The sequence below is a fragment of the Styela clava genome, chromosome 3 (assembly GCF_964204865.1).
Source record: "Styela clava chromosome 3, kaStyClav1.hap1.2, whole genome shotgun sequence".
NCBI classification, from domain to species: Eukaryota; Metazoa; Chordata; class Ascidiacea; order Stolidobranchia; family Styelidae; genus Styela; species Styela clava.
This window is the reverse complement of record NC_135252.1, coordinates 10,368,339-10,387,242: the sequence shown is the minus strand read 5'-3', so window position 1 is coordinate 10,387,242 and position 18,904 is coordinate 10,368,339. Positions and strand designations below refer to the sequence as shown.

Genomic DNA, 18,904 nt, shown 5'->3' with positions numbered 1-18,904 from the left:
ATATTTATTTCAGGAAAAAGACAACAATCCGGGGTTGGTATTGCTGTTCATGTTTTGAGCTTCACATATGTAGTAGTAGCCTACATTGTTCAATTCGATGAATCGCCTAATTACAATTTTTTATAACAGAAATGTTTGTTTGTTGTTTTGCAATACTTTTTAAGTTTACGGGTCGCCAACAATATAAAAGGTTACATAACCCGCTGGTCAGTGGTTCGGCTCCTCTGAATTATATATGTTCCATGTACATTTTTTGATCATTTGTGACTCTGAGTCATAGAAATAGTTGAAACTATCCATACACAGATACCAAATACATCATATATACCAGGGATGGAGAACCACTGACCCGCGGGTCACAAAGTGACCCACCGCGTTTTACTCGTGACCCGCCAAGGCACGAATAAAATTAAAATAAAATGCTAGCATATCAGTGATGAAAATTGATGAAACCGGCCTTAAATAATCTAACAATAACTAAACTATTATAATGTACCGTCAGTTGGGCAGTTAGGGTTGCGATAGCTCACATTCAAATTCTTAATTTTCGGGCCGTTTTATTTCAAAGCTTAGTATAAGTTTATGTCGACTCCATAATTAGTATAACAATAAAATGATTGGTAAAAATAAATAAAAAAAATTGATTATGAAATCAGGAGAGCAAACACAACTTTAGATAAGGTTTAAAACGTACAGAATGTATATAAGATGGAAGGTTTTGCCAGGAAGAAGCGGTACGTGTTCACTCACCTAAACACCTAGCCTATAAGATTTATTTTAGAAGTTTCTTACAGATACTAACATTGATTAAATATCTGTGACCCACGCTCTTCTATTCAGTGATAAAAATATAATTTTTGACCTATTGATTGAAAAAGGTTCGCCATCACTGATATATACAGTATACAAATTTTGCCGATATAAAAAATCTAAACTTAGTCAGTCCTTATATGATATGTGCGTTACGTATATATTTTATGGGAAAATCCGTTTCTTTGCCCTTACTTCATTTTAAAATATAATGATAATGTCCCAATATAAAAGATTGATTTGATATGAAATTCAGTTATGGATACCCTATGTGACATTCGTGCTAAATTCCACTATAATTCAAAACAGGAAACAGCTGATTTGACACGAACCAAAACGTACGCAAATCGTAGTAGTAATTATATCCAAAAAACCATTCGGTAAAACAACCCATTCAATTTGGTCATACATGAATTTTTCAGCTTATTTGAATGTGATCTGAAAAAGCGATATATTTATAGAGTCGTTTTGTCAAACAAAATCTTCATTCTCGATCAACATTCACAGAAATAGTATTGAAATAAACCGCCGCTATGGGAAGGCTTGACAACAACACCGACATTACTGAGTATTATACGTGGCAAGTAATGCACGAATACTTACCAAAAGATAAAATATTAGATTACAGAAGGCAATTCAATGCATACGATCCCAAAAAATCAGGAACAATTTTATTGGAAGATGTCAGCAAAATTTTAAAAGATTTCGAGTGCTGTATTTCGGAGAAAGAAATGCATCAGATACTTGAAGTTAATATGGGAACTGCAAATGAAAACAATAATTTTGTCAATTTCGAAGAATTTATAACCATTGCTTCCTTGGCTCGCACGGTAAGTTGTTCTACGCTTCATTCTGAGTTGGTTTTTCGATGAATATTTTCTTAATGCTATATTTGTTTTTGGTGGTATCATAATAATGTATGCTTATTTTTCAATACAGATATGTGTGACAGAAGACGAAATATTGGAGATATTCCAAATGTTCGATAAAGATAAAGATGGTTTCATATCAGCGGCGGAGTTGAACAACTTAATGTTGCAACTCGAAGAAAATGTATCAGAAGAGGAAGTAGAGGTATGTGTCATGTTCAATATATATATATATACCATTTTATTAAATATCGATGATACAAACCCATGTCACTACTCAACATTATTATCAGCTATATATGAACAACGTAATATAAAGAGTAGACCAATCCTTCAGTGAGCAGATAGATTTGCCAATATATAATTTCATGAAATTGTCATTTTAATTTTTAGCACGTGGTTTTGTAAACAATTGCAAGTTATAGGCTCCTCTCTAGTTACAGCCTCTCTATAACAAAAACTTTCTTCTTTTTTTGTAGGAAATGATACATCTAGCTGACCAAGATGGAGACGGAAGAGTTAGCTATGAAGAGTTCGTTAGACTTTTGACTGGTTCAGTTCAGCACACAAGGGAGGAGACCAACTATAAATTAACAAAGCACGAATTTTTCCGCTGTATTTCAATGACGAACAAAACGATTGATATCACCACATTTGTGGAATTGGACAGCAACAGTGACTTTCACGAATTTACCAAATCAAAAAATACAAAGATATCCTCAACGTGTCGGAAAGCTATCAAATCGATGAAACAAATTACGAACAAATTCACATCATTTTTAACTTTTAAGTTTAACAAAAATTAAATCGGATTCGCGCCCATTGTACTAGTAACCTCGCCGCATTCATTGCATATTTCACTTACAAATTTTGATACAGCGCTATTTTTAAATTTTTCAATTTTCTACTAAACCAAATTGTTCATAATTTTATAGAATACTGGCGCTTCAATATTCACTATATTTTATACCATCATACTATTTTTGTACGTTTTTATTTTTTGATACTTTTACTTTTCAATTTTGATAATGCCCATATATATATTTATATATTTAAATACGGTTACACTATAAAATGTTTTTCGATTAATGGAGTTTGTGATGTTATAGCAGTATGCGTCGATCCAAGAGTATTGCAGAACCTCACTAAATCTGTCATAGCTACACAACTGTGTATACTGGATGGATTGGTATAAATATAGTAGTAATACTTCGAATTGTTAATTTGATCCCGACCTGACTTCAGACACTTTCTCCAATTCTTGGTATAAAAATAAACATTATAATTATAGTATAAAAATAAACATTATAATTATAGTATAAAAATAAACATTTTTTTAGCCACATTGGACCAATTCCTAATGTTGAGTGGACCAATTCCGAACTACATTTCTCATTTCTGACTTAAATTTCTTAGAGTTTCGTTTCATTCAAATATACATATCTTTATATAAATCATATATCATATATATTTGGTAGTTTTCTTGTTTTCCAAAGGTGGGAAAATATTTGATTTTTGTGTTTCGTTAACCTTTTGCACAACCTGAATCGGCGTTGTAGGTGTCGTTGTTTGAATACCTTTTGAGGTCCCTCGCGACTTCTGTCACATAATTCAAGTTAGTTTGGTTTTGTTATTTGTACGGTTTTTCTTATGATACGTTTATATTATGTTGACAAATAAATGACGATCGATGGATATATACTGCATCAATTTGATGATTCTATTCAATAACAAGAGACTGAGGCTTCGAGAAAAATTATCAATTAGTAGTAACCATTGTTTGAGACACGGTAGCTTTATTCAAAATCAACAGCCAATATTTTGACGTCAATCGACTGATATCGCATACTATATATATGTATATGGCATGAATATTTCGATGTCGCTCAGCATGTACATTGCATAAAATAAATTAAATTTATGCTTCCGTATGCTTATATGCTTTAATGAAATACAAAATAATAATTTTAGGGACAACTGTCAGATGACAATACAATACTATTCTTTCGTTTATGCCGGTCCTCAAGTTTAATTTGTAGAAATTATGCCAATCAAGTATATAAATAGATGATGATCTTACTACCAGCCGAAGACGCTGCTAGATGCAGCGGATATGATATAACGTCTGAGTGAAATAAACCCTTACTAGTACGGCAATGGTAACCGCTAGTTCTATTGAGTTTTGCATAAACGATTTTTATTTAGAAATGTGGTACTTCGGACCGAAGTGTATTCATTCTCCAATTACACGGAGTCTATCAGTCGAGATTGAAATTAAAATTTCAAACATTTAAAAATCGTAATCGGCATATACTGGTGTTATATTATACTGGTATATTAACCTGTGTTATAATATACTTAGGGTTACCATGTTTTTGTGACTTCAAATCGGGACGCCTCGACAACGACCCCTTAGCTGTGATTTTATAGCTTCACCGATTTTACTACATAGGCCTACATTCCTACATTTAAAGCTGTCTTTATTGACCATATTGTTATCGAAATTTCATGCGCATATTCTCTGTCAAAATATCGGGTTCAGTTCGAAAAATAGGAAGGACATGCATTCTACAAGCTGAACTCGGGTTCGAAATTTTTATCAATCCGGAATCAGAAATTGAAGTTGATATGGAACTCCTTTGTCTCCACAGCTATTGTGTCGCAATATTGCACATTCAATCCGAAAAAACCGTTATTACAATGTTTACATGAACTACATTGTTGAAATCCAATCATTGACCGATTACAATACTAATGTAGTGAGATTGATATGTTGAGAGCTAACTGTACTGTTGTCGATTCCAACCACAAGAATTATTTACGAGACAGAACGAATGTAAAATTAATTTACATCGTGACATCACGCACTGCGGTATAACAAATAATTAACATTGGCAATGAGATCAAATTGGAGTGTGTAACGCAATAGCTGCGCTTCAAATAAAACCAGAATTGTAAGATTGAATTAAATCTGATGCAAGTCCACAAAATACACTAAAATAACACATTACTGCCTCATTTTTCAACGTTTCTCAGAGCGCAGTGCATTACAAGCGGATTGAACCTATTACAATTTACAACCTTATATTTCCTATGTAAATTTCAGCAGTTTGAAAATTACCACGAATCAAATAGCAAGAACTGTTTACGCCTGCCTGTGTTTTATTTTAATGTAATGACGTGAACATAGGGGAAAACCAGAGACTGCATATGTGTGCTAGTTTATATGTCAACAAAATTTTGAATGGTGTTAGTTTTGAATATATGTACATATGTTTTAAGGTGAAAATTTCGTGACGTGAGGTGACGTAAAATAATAAGATTTAAATTTGAAACAAAAAACCCTCAAATGAATTATTATCTGTAGCATATGAATTTAATATTTTATATTTCCGATTTTTAAGTAAAGTAATGCAAATTATATTTAAATCCATACTTTTGCGTATATTGTGTGTATTTGTGTATTGATAACGAAAGAAAAAGTGTAGATTTTAAGTCCGAACCTACTTTGACTATAACACAAGGCCGAACGACAGACGGTTTCTTGTTCTCAGAAATGTACTCACATCACGCTCTAACCACCTCTAGCTTCTTCTGTCAAGCCGTCAGCGTGACGTGAAAGGGTTTTCTCCGAAAAGGGGAAAACAAACGCAGTTGTTAAATCCAGGAAACGTCCCATGGGATGGAATGAGACAGTACGAATTTGTATTTCTCATGACAACTCAATTACGACAGAGCTACCTTTAGTTTTTATACTTTTCACCCTTCGAGAGCTTTTTACTCGGCTTTTATATATAACACCTTTATCTATTATTTAATTTGTGGCGGGACACCGAATAGATGAGTCACCAAAGTTGAAATTTTGCATTTACAACCTGTTTTTGGCAATTTATAAAAGGGGGCGGGTCCTTAACTTAATGCGCATTCGCAACTCGATTTAAAATGCAGCGCGGTTTAACAGTTGTTAATTGTCGTCTTTGGCAATTTTCATTTCAAATCCAGTTAAAATCTGGCGTAATTTGGTTCACTGCTGTCAGCTATCTATTTCATTGCTGAATTTCCATTTGACTTAGTAACTTAAATTGGGCAATCAGGCAAGCACTTGAAGACATGGTATTACTGAGTATAGACTCTGTAAGCCTATTGTAGCGAGTACATGAGGACATTTACTGTTTGTTTCAATATTTTTCACTACGTATTGTTAATAGTGCATGTTATTTGTCTGAAACAATGTCTTTGCCTCAATGTATTTCCTTTGTGATATTCCCCTCGTTCAAGTATTGCTCGTCTTGTTCGTTCTTTGTTAGTTAGAAATTTGGTTTATCACATACAATTGCGTAAAGGTTTTAAGTGTAATTCGTTATCTGTTATTTGGATTAATACGATTGTGCAACTTTACAATATAAGAACATTTGGCATTACAATATATCGTGCGCGCATTGACTTCTGAGGAGTTCAGATCGGAGTTATGCTCAATTAAACGTGTGTTAAATAACACGTGAGCGAATGCGCAGATACGGTCTGTCTAACTATGAGTTCCGGGTGGTGCTAATACCGTGGTTGCTTATGTTTTGAGAGGTGACATTTGACTATAGACTGATGTTTCAAAAAATATGTCTTCATACGGTCTTCATCCGTTGATGTAAAAACAGTTAATATCTAAAAGTAAAGTCCCGTTACTTTAATTATTTTAAATGAATATAAACTGTATTTTGTATTCCATATTTTCATGATTATCACGTGCAGTCATGGGATGAGATGAAACGGGAAATTATATCCCATGAACAAGCCTGGTTATAAAATTTTAAAGATATAGAGTGTTGAAAAATGTCATGGCTCAAGGTCGGTTACGAAGTTGAATCAAGTTTCCATCGAAAAAGGACAGCTAGCACCAGAATTCAAATAAATATTTATTTATACTATACTAGCATCTAAAAAAAAACAAGTTGGATAAATTGAAAGCAATCCATGAATATACTATTTATATATGGCTAAATAGGTCATACCGCACCATCTCATTTAACTAAAACGCGATTGCAATCACAGATGTTCTTGGAAAAGTGTATAAGGGGAAATTTATTTTTATTTGACGGGTTTCTCCAAATTGAAAGCAAAACAAAATTAGCATATTTATGTTATCATATTTTAATTTTAAAAAAAGTGACAGGAAATTTTGAATTTTGTGAACTTTTCCAATTTTTTAGTCGTGATTTCAAAATTCCATACCAGGAAATCACGAATCGTCGAAATGTCACATAACGCACATTGAACGCTTCGATGCTCCTGTGTCTTTTAACTGTTAAAAGAAAAATCGGTTTATAAACAAATTTCGAATGAGATACTATGTGCTTTTATATATATTTTTTCAGATTAGAATTTGAATTTTAAGTACACAAAAATGTAACGAAATGCATAACGAAAGGATAAAAATTAAACAAAGAAAACGTTATATAATTTGTTGCGGTTATGTGGTTTCAGATTCACATGTATATTTCAATTGTTACGAAACGGGATTGTTGTATTAGATAGGGAATGAATGATTCATCTCTTTGTACATCCTTTTTCTGTTTATATGCTTTTATTTTGTACTCAAATTGATAAAACTGCAATATCCCGAAATACATAAAACAAGAACATTGATGTCGAGAAAACACAGCTCATTCCTTCTAGAATTTTGAATTTCACAGAAAACATATAAGGTAACAAAAAGCAATCTAAGAAGGGAAGTTCTGTAATGTATGGATTAGGTTCGAAAAATATCCCAGAGATATAGAGTAAAGAAATGATTCATTAATGAGATATGATGCCCCGGTAAGTATAAAAGATGGGATTTCCCTAATGTATGATACCTTCGAAAAATATATATATAGTGCACAGAAACATGCATAAAAACGTTTGTTGTAACAAGACAACGTCAACATCAATGCTATATTTTTTCTGGCTGCATATATAAGTTGAATATGCCACACAATGGTTATCCGCTAGATGACGGGCAAAAGCTAAAATTTATCTCTGCTGTAACAAAAAAAAGATGCGAATGATTGCTCATATTGCAAAAAAATTTCATTGTTGATAGATTCGCATCTTGGGGTATTACTGAAAAAATAATGCAAACAGCCCTCGGGGTTCGCGAAAAAAGTTTGACCGTGCCAAGTGGGCCATGATGATGAAATTTGAAGAACACTGCCGTATACAATAAGCATTGTATAGCAACAAAAATGCTGGAACTCATTGATATACAATGGCATTACTATTCATTCATTTCAAAGAAAAAGAAATGATTTTGGAGTGTAGATTCTTGCGGCAACACACAGCTAAGCATTTATGTAGATTACACATTCAAAGAAAAGTAATTATTATTCGATTGACTCATTTTGAGACTACAACAGAGCATCAAAAAAAATTACGGATTTAGGAAAATAGAATTCGCAGCATACATTTCAAGCCAAGTTATCACATATACAGATGAGCCCAGTACAAGTTATGTAGAAAGAAAGCAACCAGCAAATATTCTCCTATTCCTATTTTGACTATAACTCAAGGACGAACGACAAACGGTTTCTTGTTCTCAGAAATGTACTCACATCACACACCAACCACATCTAGTTTCCCTTTTCAGGTCGTCAGCGTGACCTGATGAACGGAAATACTTGAAAAATAAAGGATTTTCTCCGCAAAGGGAAAAAACAAACGCAGTTGTCAAATCAAGGAAACGTTCCATGGGATGCAATGGGACAGCGGGCATTTGTATTTCTCATGGCAACTCAATTACGACGGAGCTACCTTTAGTTTTTATACTTTTTACCCTATGGGGGCGTTTTACGTACTATTTATTTATAATACCTTTATCTATAGTTTATATCGTGCCGGGACACCGGATAGATAAGTCACCAAAGTTAACATTATGTATTTAAAACCTACTATGAGTAATTTATGAAAAAGGGGCGGCTTTTTAACTTAATGCGCATTCGCAAGTCGCAACTCGATTTAAAATGCAGCTGGTTTAACGGGTGTTGATTGTCGTCTTCGTCAATTTTATTTCAAATCTAGTTAAAATCTGGCGTAATCTGTTTTATTGCTGCCTGCTATCTATTTTATTGCTGAATATCTCTTGAAATTGCTACCTTGAATTGGGTAGTCAGATAAGCAGGCGCTTGAAGTTAGACATTACTGAGTATAGACTCTGTAAGCATGTCATCCCATATCGCCAATCAAACTTATAAGTACTGTGGTGGCTAATGTTTTGATCGGTGAAATATGCCAATAGACTGATGTTTCAAAAAATAGGTATAAAGTCTTCAACTGTTAGAGTCCCATTACTTTATTAATTTTAAATTAAATAAACTGTATTCTGTATTCAATATTGCCATGGGTATCCCGTGTGACGAGATGGGACTGGAAATATACGCCATGGACAAGACTGGTTATAACATTGTAAAGATATAGAGTTTTAAAAAATGTCATGGTTCAAGGTCGGTTATGAAGATAAATAAAGTTTTTCATCGAAAAAGGTCAGCTAGCACCAGAATACAAATATATATTTTTTTATAGTCTATACTAGCATGTGAAAAAAAAAGTTGGATAAAATAAAAGCAATCGATGAAAATACTATGGCAAAATAGCGCACCATCTCATTTGACTAAAACGCAATTGCAATCACAGATGTTCCTGGAATTGCTTCAAAACCACGGAAATCAAATTATGTTTCAAGCGTGACGTGTGTATAGGGGAAATTATTTTTAGTCAACGGGTTTCTCCAAATTGTAACCACAACAAAATTAGCATATTAATGTTATCATATTCAAATTTAAATATTTTTGTCTCAAAAAACATTGTGTGTGACAGGAAATTTTGAATTTCATAACTTTTTCAATTTTCTTCAATTATGTAGTCTACAATATATTACACTATTAAAAGTGACATAAAGTGGCTTTATGGGGAATCACATTGCGCGAAAGAATCTCAAGTAATAACTCTGTTAATATTAATCAAAAATCTTCTTGAAATACGAAAACATTAACTTCTATATATATATATTGCTTTTTTAGGTGGTGATTGGCATTTTTTTGGCGTTCGTCCTCATATGATGTGTTGTTACGTCTTTGAAAAGTGTCTTACAATACGTTTTCGTTATCAGTTTAATTTCTTTTGTGAATGAATTCTTTGCTTGTATCGTACATCAGTGATTTCCGAAATTCCATACCAGGAAACCACGAATCGTCTAAATGTCACATGACGCACATTGAACGCTTCAATGCTCCTGTCTTATACTGTCAAAAGTAAAATCGGTTTATGAATGAATTTCAAATGAGACAGTAGGTGCTTTCATATATACATTTTTAGATTAGAATTGGAATTAGAATCTTTATATACACGAAAATGTAACAAAATGCATAACGAAAGGATAAAAAGTAAACAAAGAAAACATTATATATTTTGTTGCGGTTAGGTGGTTTCTGATTCACATGTATATTTCAATTGTCACGAAACGGGATTTTTGTATTAGATTTGGAATGAATGATTCACCTCTTTATTCATATTATACGTTTTATATTTATATGCTATTATTCTGTTACTCAAATAATGATAAAACCGCAATATCCCGAAATACACAAAACAAGAACATAGATGTCAAGAAAACACAGCTATTCCTTCTAGCAATTTGCATTTCACAGAAACCCAGAGAAAACCATAATCGTGTTAGTAATGTTAATATACATATAAGGTAACAAAAGGCAATCTAAAAAGAGAAGCTCTGTATGGATTAGGTTCGATTAATATCCCAGAAATATAGAGTATACAAATGATTCATAAATGAGATATGATGCAAAAGATGGGATTTCCCACATGTATGATAACCTTGGAAAATATATATATAGTGCACAAAAAGCATGCATAAAAACGTTTGTTGTAACAATACAACGTGAAAACAATGCTACATTTTTCTGGTTGCATATGAGTGAACATTCCGTACTATGATTATCCGCTAGATGGCGGGCAAAAGCTAAAATTTATCTCTGATATAACAAAAAAAGGATGCGAATGATTGCTCATATTGCAAAAAAAATACATTGTCGATAAAATCGCATCTAAGGGTATTACCGAAAAAATAATGTAAACAGGCTCCGGCGGGTCGCAAAAAAGTTTGTCCGTGCCGGGTGGTCATGATGACAAAAATCTAAAGAACACTGCCATATACAATAAGTATTTTATAGCAACAAAAGTGCTGGAACTCATTTCACATAATACAAGTTTTACCAAGATTTTGTTACTGCATAGTCGATCACATTCAGGTATAGTAACGAATATAGATAGACTGACGAAGCCACCTGGCGGATATACCACCTGGACTCTAGCGAGCTGTTTTCAAATATGCGCAGGAAGAATCTAAGAACGCAAAATTGTATTCAGATTAAAAATATAAATCAAATTAGAATTCCAATAACCCTTCTGTAAAACAGTAAACAAAATATTGCTCTAGGTCTAGGTGATATTTTAAAAGTTTTTCGGTGTCCTCAATGTCATCGAAATTATAAACTTGCCATTCATGCTAAACCAAAGGTCTTTTAGAGATCCACATAAAACAATTACGCATTTTTTTGCGTGAAAAATCGATGCTTGTTAATTGTCCATTACGAAATAGCATCATCAAGATAAGATGACAAACAACAGGTGCCACTTCCTAAATTAGGAAATAAAAATATAAAATTCAATAGCTTTACGGCAGGTAAATTCGTTGAATTGCTGATTTAATGTAAAATAAATGCAATTATTACAGGGAATCTTCATATTTGAAAGGGAATAAAATAATTGGATGTTACGCTTTTTTCTTTATGTTTCCGTTCCCTTTTTTAACTCGCCGATTATTACATTTATTTCGATTTATGACAAATAAAAATTGCATAAAATAAGATTGGAATTGATTAAAATGTCTTTAAATATTTCAGAGATGATTATGTCGCCGAGTTTTCATGTTCTAAAGAGGATGTTGTGACTGGGAAACTACTGTCAAAAATGTTAACAAGATTTTGTACAAAAGACGAAGTGACTTTACCATAAAAAACGAGAAAATAGATTTGCGTCTGGTTTGCGTCAACCTTCATTAAATTTTCATAAAGGTGTCCGGTAGTGAATTTGAAATTAGGCCCACTCCAAAAATTTCCAATTACGTGTAATCTGACTAAATGTAAATTTTACCTTTGTAGAGAATACCAAAAATTTTATTGCCTTCTTTTTCTGTTAGAATTGATTTGGTAAAAACGGATGATATGATATGATCCAAGTATTAAATCGTTTATAATAATATTCCTCCCAGATGTACATATTTATCAGTGAGAATTTGTCTATCTCTGACTAATATACTATAATCCAATACGACCAGACATTGTGAACTTGGTGAATGGGGTTTGTATTTGAGAATATAATACACTTATATTGAATGGTGCTGTTGAATAAATTATCTTAGATGTCCAGCCCATGGGTTTTCCAACCTGGGGTGAATTCACCCCTTGGACCAAATTTGACCTACATCTGGCACCAACTTTGCAATCAAGAAATGTACCTGGTCATATTTAGCTCTTGACTATACATAAAAGATTGTAATATTGATATGATTGCAGCATACATCTTGGAACAGATGGTATTACGCTATCGCTGCGGAGAAAATGTCTAGCCTTCTGGTTTCAAAACTAAAAAATTATATAATAATGATAATCCCCATGTATTGATTTGCTTTGGTGATAATTGAAAAAATTATTTAAATTAATGAAGCTATAAATTGATGGCTGGTTTCTTTAATATACCAGGAAAATATAATCGTTGGTGAGAATTTGAACGTGCGTGTATAGGACGTCATTAAAATTTAATGAAGCCAATCTCGAACGTGGTTCAGAGCGAAGCAATGACGCAACAATGTTAATCCATTGCATCCGAAATAAAGAGTTCAAAGTGATGAAATATATTACGTTAGAAATATACGATCATCCTCCAAAATGATGAGCAATTGATAGTACTCGGTTATTAAACGTATATACGTCACTTTTTGAACCTGGCATAATAAACAAGAAAAACGATTTATGGTAAAATATAATTTATTCTTTGTATGTTCTGCTACAGGAGTTGATTAATCGCATCATTCTATAGTTTTAAAGTTATATTCATCAAACTTAACCTGTTTTTGGTGAACTTAAGATGAGCAGCTTAAACTCTCTTGAAAGTGAGTAACGAACTTGATTTAATGTTTGAATGACGTCTCTCAAAATCTTATGTCATTGGTATTTATGTCATAATTGTTCACTGTCATTAATGCAAATGCTACATGTCCTGTTATGTGAGAATACCAATGAAAGGTTGAGTGCATGGGTTCACGATAATCCGCTTGCGTCGGAAATCACCAACCGTTGATGAGGTCTGCTAAATTATTCTCTCTCGAGGTCGGGGCGCTTCATTTACGTCATTGATGCTGAATTTTTCTATTTGTACAATTTTGAGAGTCCCCTGGGTACCATGGAGTATTAATTTAAATTGCGCTAAGATAGATCTTCGGAGAAAATTAAAATTTCAGCTCATATATAAGCCGTTTTCCGATCGGTCGGCATTAGTTTCTTATCCAGTTTACAACAAAGAGCTGTTCTATTCCGTAAGTGACGAACATGGGGATTTGCGAAGTTAGTTATGAAGAGCCAAAAAACAGTGTCGTTCACGGTTCAGCACAATGTTATCAAAGTAACAACCTTATGAAGGAATATAGAGACGTATTCAATTTTTATGATGTGAAAAAAACTGGCCGCATAGAATTAAATGTAAGTTTCACTTTCAAAGTATACTAAACATAATTAAAATACTAGTTAATGCTAATTCAAGTATAAAACTTAATTTCGATAAATTTATATTTAGGATTTCATCGAAATATTGGATCGAGTAGGGTTGGACTCGTCAATTGAAAAAATAACAGAAGTAGCGAAAAACATGGCTATTCTTGAATGCGATCGACCTTTGTTGGACAAAATAAGTTTTGAAGAATTTGTGTCTCTTATGATTTCACTTGATCCAGTGGTAAGTAAAGTGATAATATTCAATTGATGTAAAATATAATAAAAAAAGTTTAATAAACACGTACAGAGTTGCAAATGTGGCCTTCTTATTCCATCTCGTTGATATATATATTAAAAATGTATGATATAATTTCGTTTAGAATTGGATTCGCGATGAAGAGATGCATTTAGTGTTTCAGCGATTTGATACGGATGCTGATGGATTTATATCAGGAAACGATTTAAGAAAATTGCTAACGAGCCTTGGAGAAAATATTGACGATAACGAACTTCAAGTATGCACAAATTTAAAATTCATTATTTGACCTGTCATAAGCATTTTACAATAACTAATTCTCAATCTCAACTTGAATGAAATCAATGAAAGGAATCAATATAATCATCGTTTCATACTGTTTGTCAATAATTCAACTTCAATAATGTGAAAAAAAATGTAATAAATTCGAAATGATATTCGAAGATAGTGAGAATACGACTAGCTGTATTTAATTAGCTATAACTTTGCCCTTGTTTCAATTCAAAAACATAGTTTCTTAAAGCTGTTCGTTTAGCTGCTTCTATTATTCAAGTATTTTGTTTTCATTAGGCGATGATGTCAGAGGCAGATAGAGATGGCGATGGAAAAGTTAATTACAATGAATTCATAAGAGTAATGACGAATACTTCCAACAAAACTTGTGAAAAATCGAAAAATATGACCAACAACAAAAGTCACGTTACAGAAGCGAAAATAGAATCTACGTCTCATACATTATCGCCTTCAAGAAAAAACAAATCACAAGTAAATGAAGACAAACATAATTCTAAACAGCGGAGAAGATCCCGTCTACTACAGATTCAAGAACAAGTGTCAAGAATAAGAATGCAAATAGCTGTAAGAAGAATATTGAACAAAGGTTCATGGAACTAAATTGTTGCGTTTATAATCTTTTTAAAAGTGCCTGTCGTATAATTATACATTTACAATCCTTGACTAGAATTATTGTGAACATGAATATAAAAATATTTATTATATACCGGCATGCCTGCTATATCTCAACTATACTTCGCAGATGTTGCAGCTGCTAACACAAGGGTACATTGCTATATTTTTCACAAACAAATAAAAAGAATTGCACCAATGACATACGTCCCGTCAAAGCAAGTAGTGTTCAGAAAATTTTACGGATATTTCCTAACGTTACACAATCGGAGCAAAACAGCGCAGATTTTTATTTATGGTAAAGGTGCCTCGTTGTATTTAATTTCAAATTCAAGCAATTGCCTAAAATGAAAAAATTCACAGAGACTTTTCTTATTGCGCAGGATTTCAGTATGTGTAAAACAATTATACAAACTGGGAAGTCGGTACAATCTGAAAGTAACAACGTTATTTGAATAGCCAGGAAGATTTTAAAGAATTATGTTATATAAATATATATACGTCATGTGGTTTATGAAACTATGATCAGATGAATGATGTAGGTAAAATAACTGAACTTTTCGAGGTGAGGTCACAAACAATTACAAAAGCAACGAACGCAGATAAAAACATTCAGTTCCGTGAACACTGAAAAAAAAAATAGATATTAAAAAAAAACATGATTCGTCATTAACTAGATCTACGTGAGCTGTAACCAAGTATGGCATCTCTTTAAAAAATAAATTCCAAAAATAAATTCCTCATATGTGAAAGAAATAATTGATGAACTGACGACTGTTACATTGGAAAGTACTTTATTTTGTTTGACGAAAGCAGACAAAGATATAGGGAATAGATAACCTTGACAGACAAAAAAAGGACCAGCTTCGTTTGTTTCAGTCGAGTGGTTCGTACACGTTCCATTAATAAAATATGACATATATGCTTTCCATTTGTTCGAAATGTGATTTTGACGGAGCTGATCTACATGGAGTTCTGACAATTAATAGCTTCAGGCCACACATGGTTTTAATATATCTATCGTACGTGTTGATGGCGCCTCTTACAATATAGCTGAAGACTATTTGCGACAGTTGGCATTTTGAGAACAACGACCATGATGAATTTAATATAATTTAGGAACAAAATTCGATAAAGTAGTGATGGTATTCCCAAGAATCTTCACGGATCAGTAGAGCATCCGTCTGTGACAGAAAGTAGCATGATTAAGAATTGATATATATATATATTATATATATATATATTTACACATTTCCTACCCAACTTAAATAAAAGTCCCTTTGATTTGAGGATGCTTTAATTTCATGTGTGAGCAAATTACTTGATAAAACATCATATTTCAATTTTAACCTCAACCTTCGTTGTTGAATCTGTTATTCTGGCATTGGAATCATTGGATTAGTTTATGTCATCAGTTGTAAAATATCATAAATTTATATAACCGTCACCTCCTATAGAGTTTAATTTGAACATGTCATATATACATATATATCAAGTAATTAAAGTGAAGTGTTATCAAACAGTCACTTAGTTGCGTTTTAACCCAGAACATAATACCCAACTCCGATGTATATGTGTTCAGATATCAGTTCAAACTCGCAAGTCGCGTAAAATCCTTTTAACGCGAACTATGCTTCTGCCGGTAGTGGTAAGATATGATTTAGTGTCGCGCGTGTTGTCGGGCGGTGTATTTCGAACGATTCTCTGAAATTTCCAAATTCAAACTAGATTTAACATATATTTCAAACACTCGATGCAAGGCCTATGATTATAAGATGTATACCTATAAAATACGCATTGGGGGAAATGAAACATAAATTTTATGATATTGGTAAACTCAATCATTTGAAATTTTATATACTCCAATACCTAGTACCTACTCCTGTCATAATACACATATGTCAGCAGGAATCGGGTAGGCCTGTAAACTTTACTATACCACGAATTTCTGTATAATGTGAATTAATATTGGTAATAATAATGTTAATATTGAAGGATGAACACAGGAGATGAACAGAAATAGGTACGTGATTGGGATTTACTCAGTGCTGTCAAAATATTTATTTCAGTGTTGCAAGATTATATCAGGGAAAATGCACACATGCCGGATACATTCATCAGTAACGGCTTTTAATTTGTGCGACTGGAGTTGTCTCATTTTTCAATCTGGATTTTTTGCTCTGTTTTCACGTCAACCATCATTGAATTCGGAAATACAATAATTGTCATTGAACGACATCCGTGAATGTAGTGTTAATTATGTATTCTTTCGGTTTTCAATCCGACTACATGTGGGTTCCATTAAATTCAACGCGCGGCAAAGGTCAAATTCATCAGTAAATATGTCGTTTTACTATTAACTGGGTCTTAATTACTAAGTTGGCCACATGTAGAGCGGAACTTATTACGTTGCCCGTAACAGACTTAGTACCCCATTATTTTGGAATGTTTTTTTCTTATTTTCAACGGCACTACCGGCATTTTTGACATTGTGTCACGTCACAACACGATGAAATTTCGTTTGTCGAGATTCAGTAAACTCGTATTAATTGTGCCGTGTTGCAATTGAGAATGGTGTTTGTTCGATGGTTTGTTGGTTTTCAGTGTCTCCAAAATTTCAGATTTTGGCCCATCGCGATAAACAGTCGCACGTCGCTGAGCTAGGGTGAAAACTTTATACGTTACCTAGGCTAAATTTGGTAAACAAATGAGATTTGGGAAGGTAGTTTTTTACAACATCCTTCCATGCCGGTAATATAATCTATAAGTCAGCATTGTCATGTCGGTAAACAACCCCAATAATACTCTAGGTTCTAGTTCAAACGAATTTGGTAACCGATGGCCGATGGCCTTTTTGCCGATGATTTATCACCTTTACATGCCAATACAGTCTTAAAGTATTCTGGTGGATTATTCAAATTAATATGTAGTGAAATAAACATAATTAGCGTACTCTAGTCTAGTCTACATACACCCGGAAATTCCCATGAAGAAAATGGCAACAAGACTCGCATAAAAATATTTGTGCAGTTTGATTTCAAAACCACACCGGGAAAAACAAAATAATGTCAGCGTGTAGCGCTGTCAAGTGCAATCGATTTCGGACTACCGCTGTAATTTCATTATCTCATTTGACAGGATTCTGAACAACATGACAAAATGAATATCGATCAATTTCCCCGTCAGGAATTTTATGCCGAAGCATTGAAATTTAGTGGTCGGCGCCATTCACTTTCGATCACCGCAAACGCCAAGTAATGGGCAGAATATAGCAATTAGGTCCTAATTTTTCATTTAGCCCGGAATTTATAAATAAATCCTGTGTTTATATTCATTACTTTTCCACATAATAATAGTGGGCACATGGAATGTTAAAATTTAGCAACACATTCTCATCATTATTACTCCATCAATTTCAAATCAGTAACGGCGAGGATAACAGTCACTAATCGTTGTCAAACGTATTTGATTTTGCCATTTACGCCCATTCAAAATTCGTACGCAATGTGTATTTAACGAAATCGTGACCAATCGGCCTTTATGAATTGGGCGCGCATTAAACGATCTCTCTTCATTTTGAAATTCTATTATTCATGAGATATCAGAACAAGGGAAACAGAAATGACTTAATAGAAGCAATTCTCCGATCAAAAGTAGATAATTATTTCTGAAACGAGTAAACAGCACTAAATGTTAAAACCTACGTCAGCGCCATAACTTAAATTGAATTTAATTGAAATTATCAAAACATAAAAATATTACCGTTAAAGTGAATTTATTTGTGATAAACTGATATTTCATTCATGCATTTAGGAATACAAACACCAGGCATATGTATTCTTTAAGTTTTTGAGAAAGTTTTGTGAAAAAACAAAAGACTGTCACAAGACGATACTACCTTTTTGCAATTATTTCACCAAGTTCGTTGGTGATGCGGCTGTCCAGGGTGGTTTATTATTATTCCAACTCCCTTGACTTCTGCTCTGAAATGTTCATCAGCAATATCTGATATAGGGGAAAGTGAGGACGGTTGGGACACTTTTTTTCTTTTACTTCTGTAACGGCTATAACCTGCACATTCATTTGACATTGTGGGGCTAATGCATAGAGGTGGAAATGTAGTTTTTATTCAACGATTAGGAAATTCCGACACACACACATCTTACCCCCCAAAAATGCTTTGAAAAACGTTTGTCAAGTGTCCCACTGCATCCCACTTGTCGGGCACATTTGGACACACCCGGGCACAA

General features: G+C 33.3%; 2 protein-coding genes across 2 annotated transcripts; both read left to right on the top strand.

The window, feature by feature from the left end:
* The first annotated feature begins 1,343 nt into the window (after positions 1–1,343).
* On the top strand, positions 1,344–3,288 carry LOC120342646 (uncharacterized). Its single transcript, XM_039411564.2, has 3 exons — positions 1,344–1,640; positions 1,750–1,884; positions 2,159–3,288. Exons 1-3 carry the CDS (start codon positions 1,344–1,346, stop codon positions 2,483–2,485), a joined length of 759 nt encoding a protein of 252 aa, XP_039267498.2. The 3' UTR covers positions 2,486–3,288.
* Positions 3,289–13,263: 9,975 nt separating this feature from the next.
* Positions 13,264–14,836, top strand: LOC120343094 (uncharacterized). Its single transcript, XM_039412204.2, has 4 exons — positions 13,264–13,480; positions 13,575–13,733; positions 13,873–14,007; positions 14,319–14,836. The coding sequence occupies exons 1-4, from the start codon at positions 13,331–13,333 to the stop codon at positions 14,640–14,642; spliced, it is 768 nt and encodes a 255-aa protein (XP_039268138.2). The 5' UTR covers positions 13,264–13,330; the 3' UTR covers positions 14,643–14,836.
* Positions 14,837–18,904: the final 4,068 nt, after the last annotated feature.

Bases quoted from the DNA above. Each gene is read 5' to 3' on its own strand.
- LOC120342646 (XM_039411564.2), top strand. From the start codon at position 1,344: ATGGGAAGGCTTGACAACAACACCGACATTACTGAGTATTATACGTGG. The intron at 1,641-1,749 runs GTAAGTTGTTCT...TTTTCAATACAG, and splicing joins TTGCTTCCTTGGCTCGCACG to ATATGTGTGACAGAAGACGA. The intron at 1,885-2,158 runs GTATGTGTCATG...CTTTTTTTGTAG, and splicing joins TATCAGAAGAGGAAGTAGAG to GAAATGATACATCTAGCTGA.
- LOC120343094 (XM_039412204.2), top strand. From the start codon at position 13,331: ATGGGGATTTGCGAAGTTAGTTATGAAGAGCCAAAAAACAGTGTCGTT. The intron at 13,481-13,574 runs GTAAGTTTCACT...ATTTATATTTAG, and splicing joins CTGGCCGCATAGAATTAAAT to GATTTCATCGAAATATTGGA. The intron at 14,008-14,318 runs GTATGCACAAAT...TGTTTTCATTAG, and splicing joins TTGACGATAACGAACTTCAA to GCGATGATGTCAGAGGCAGA.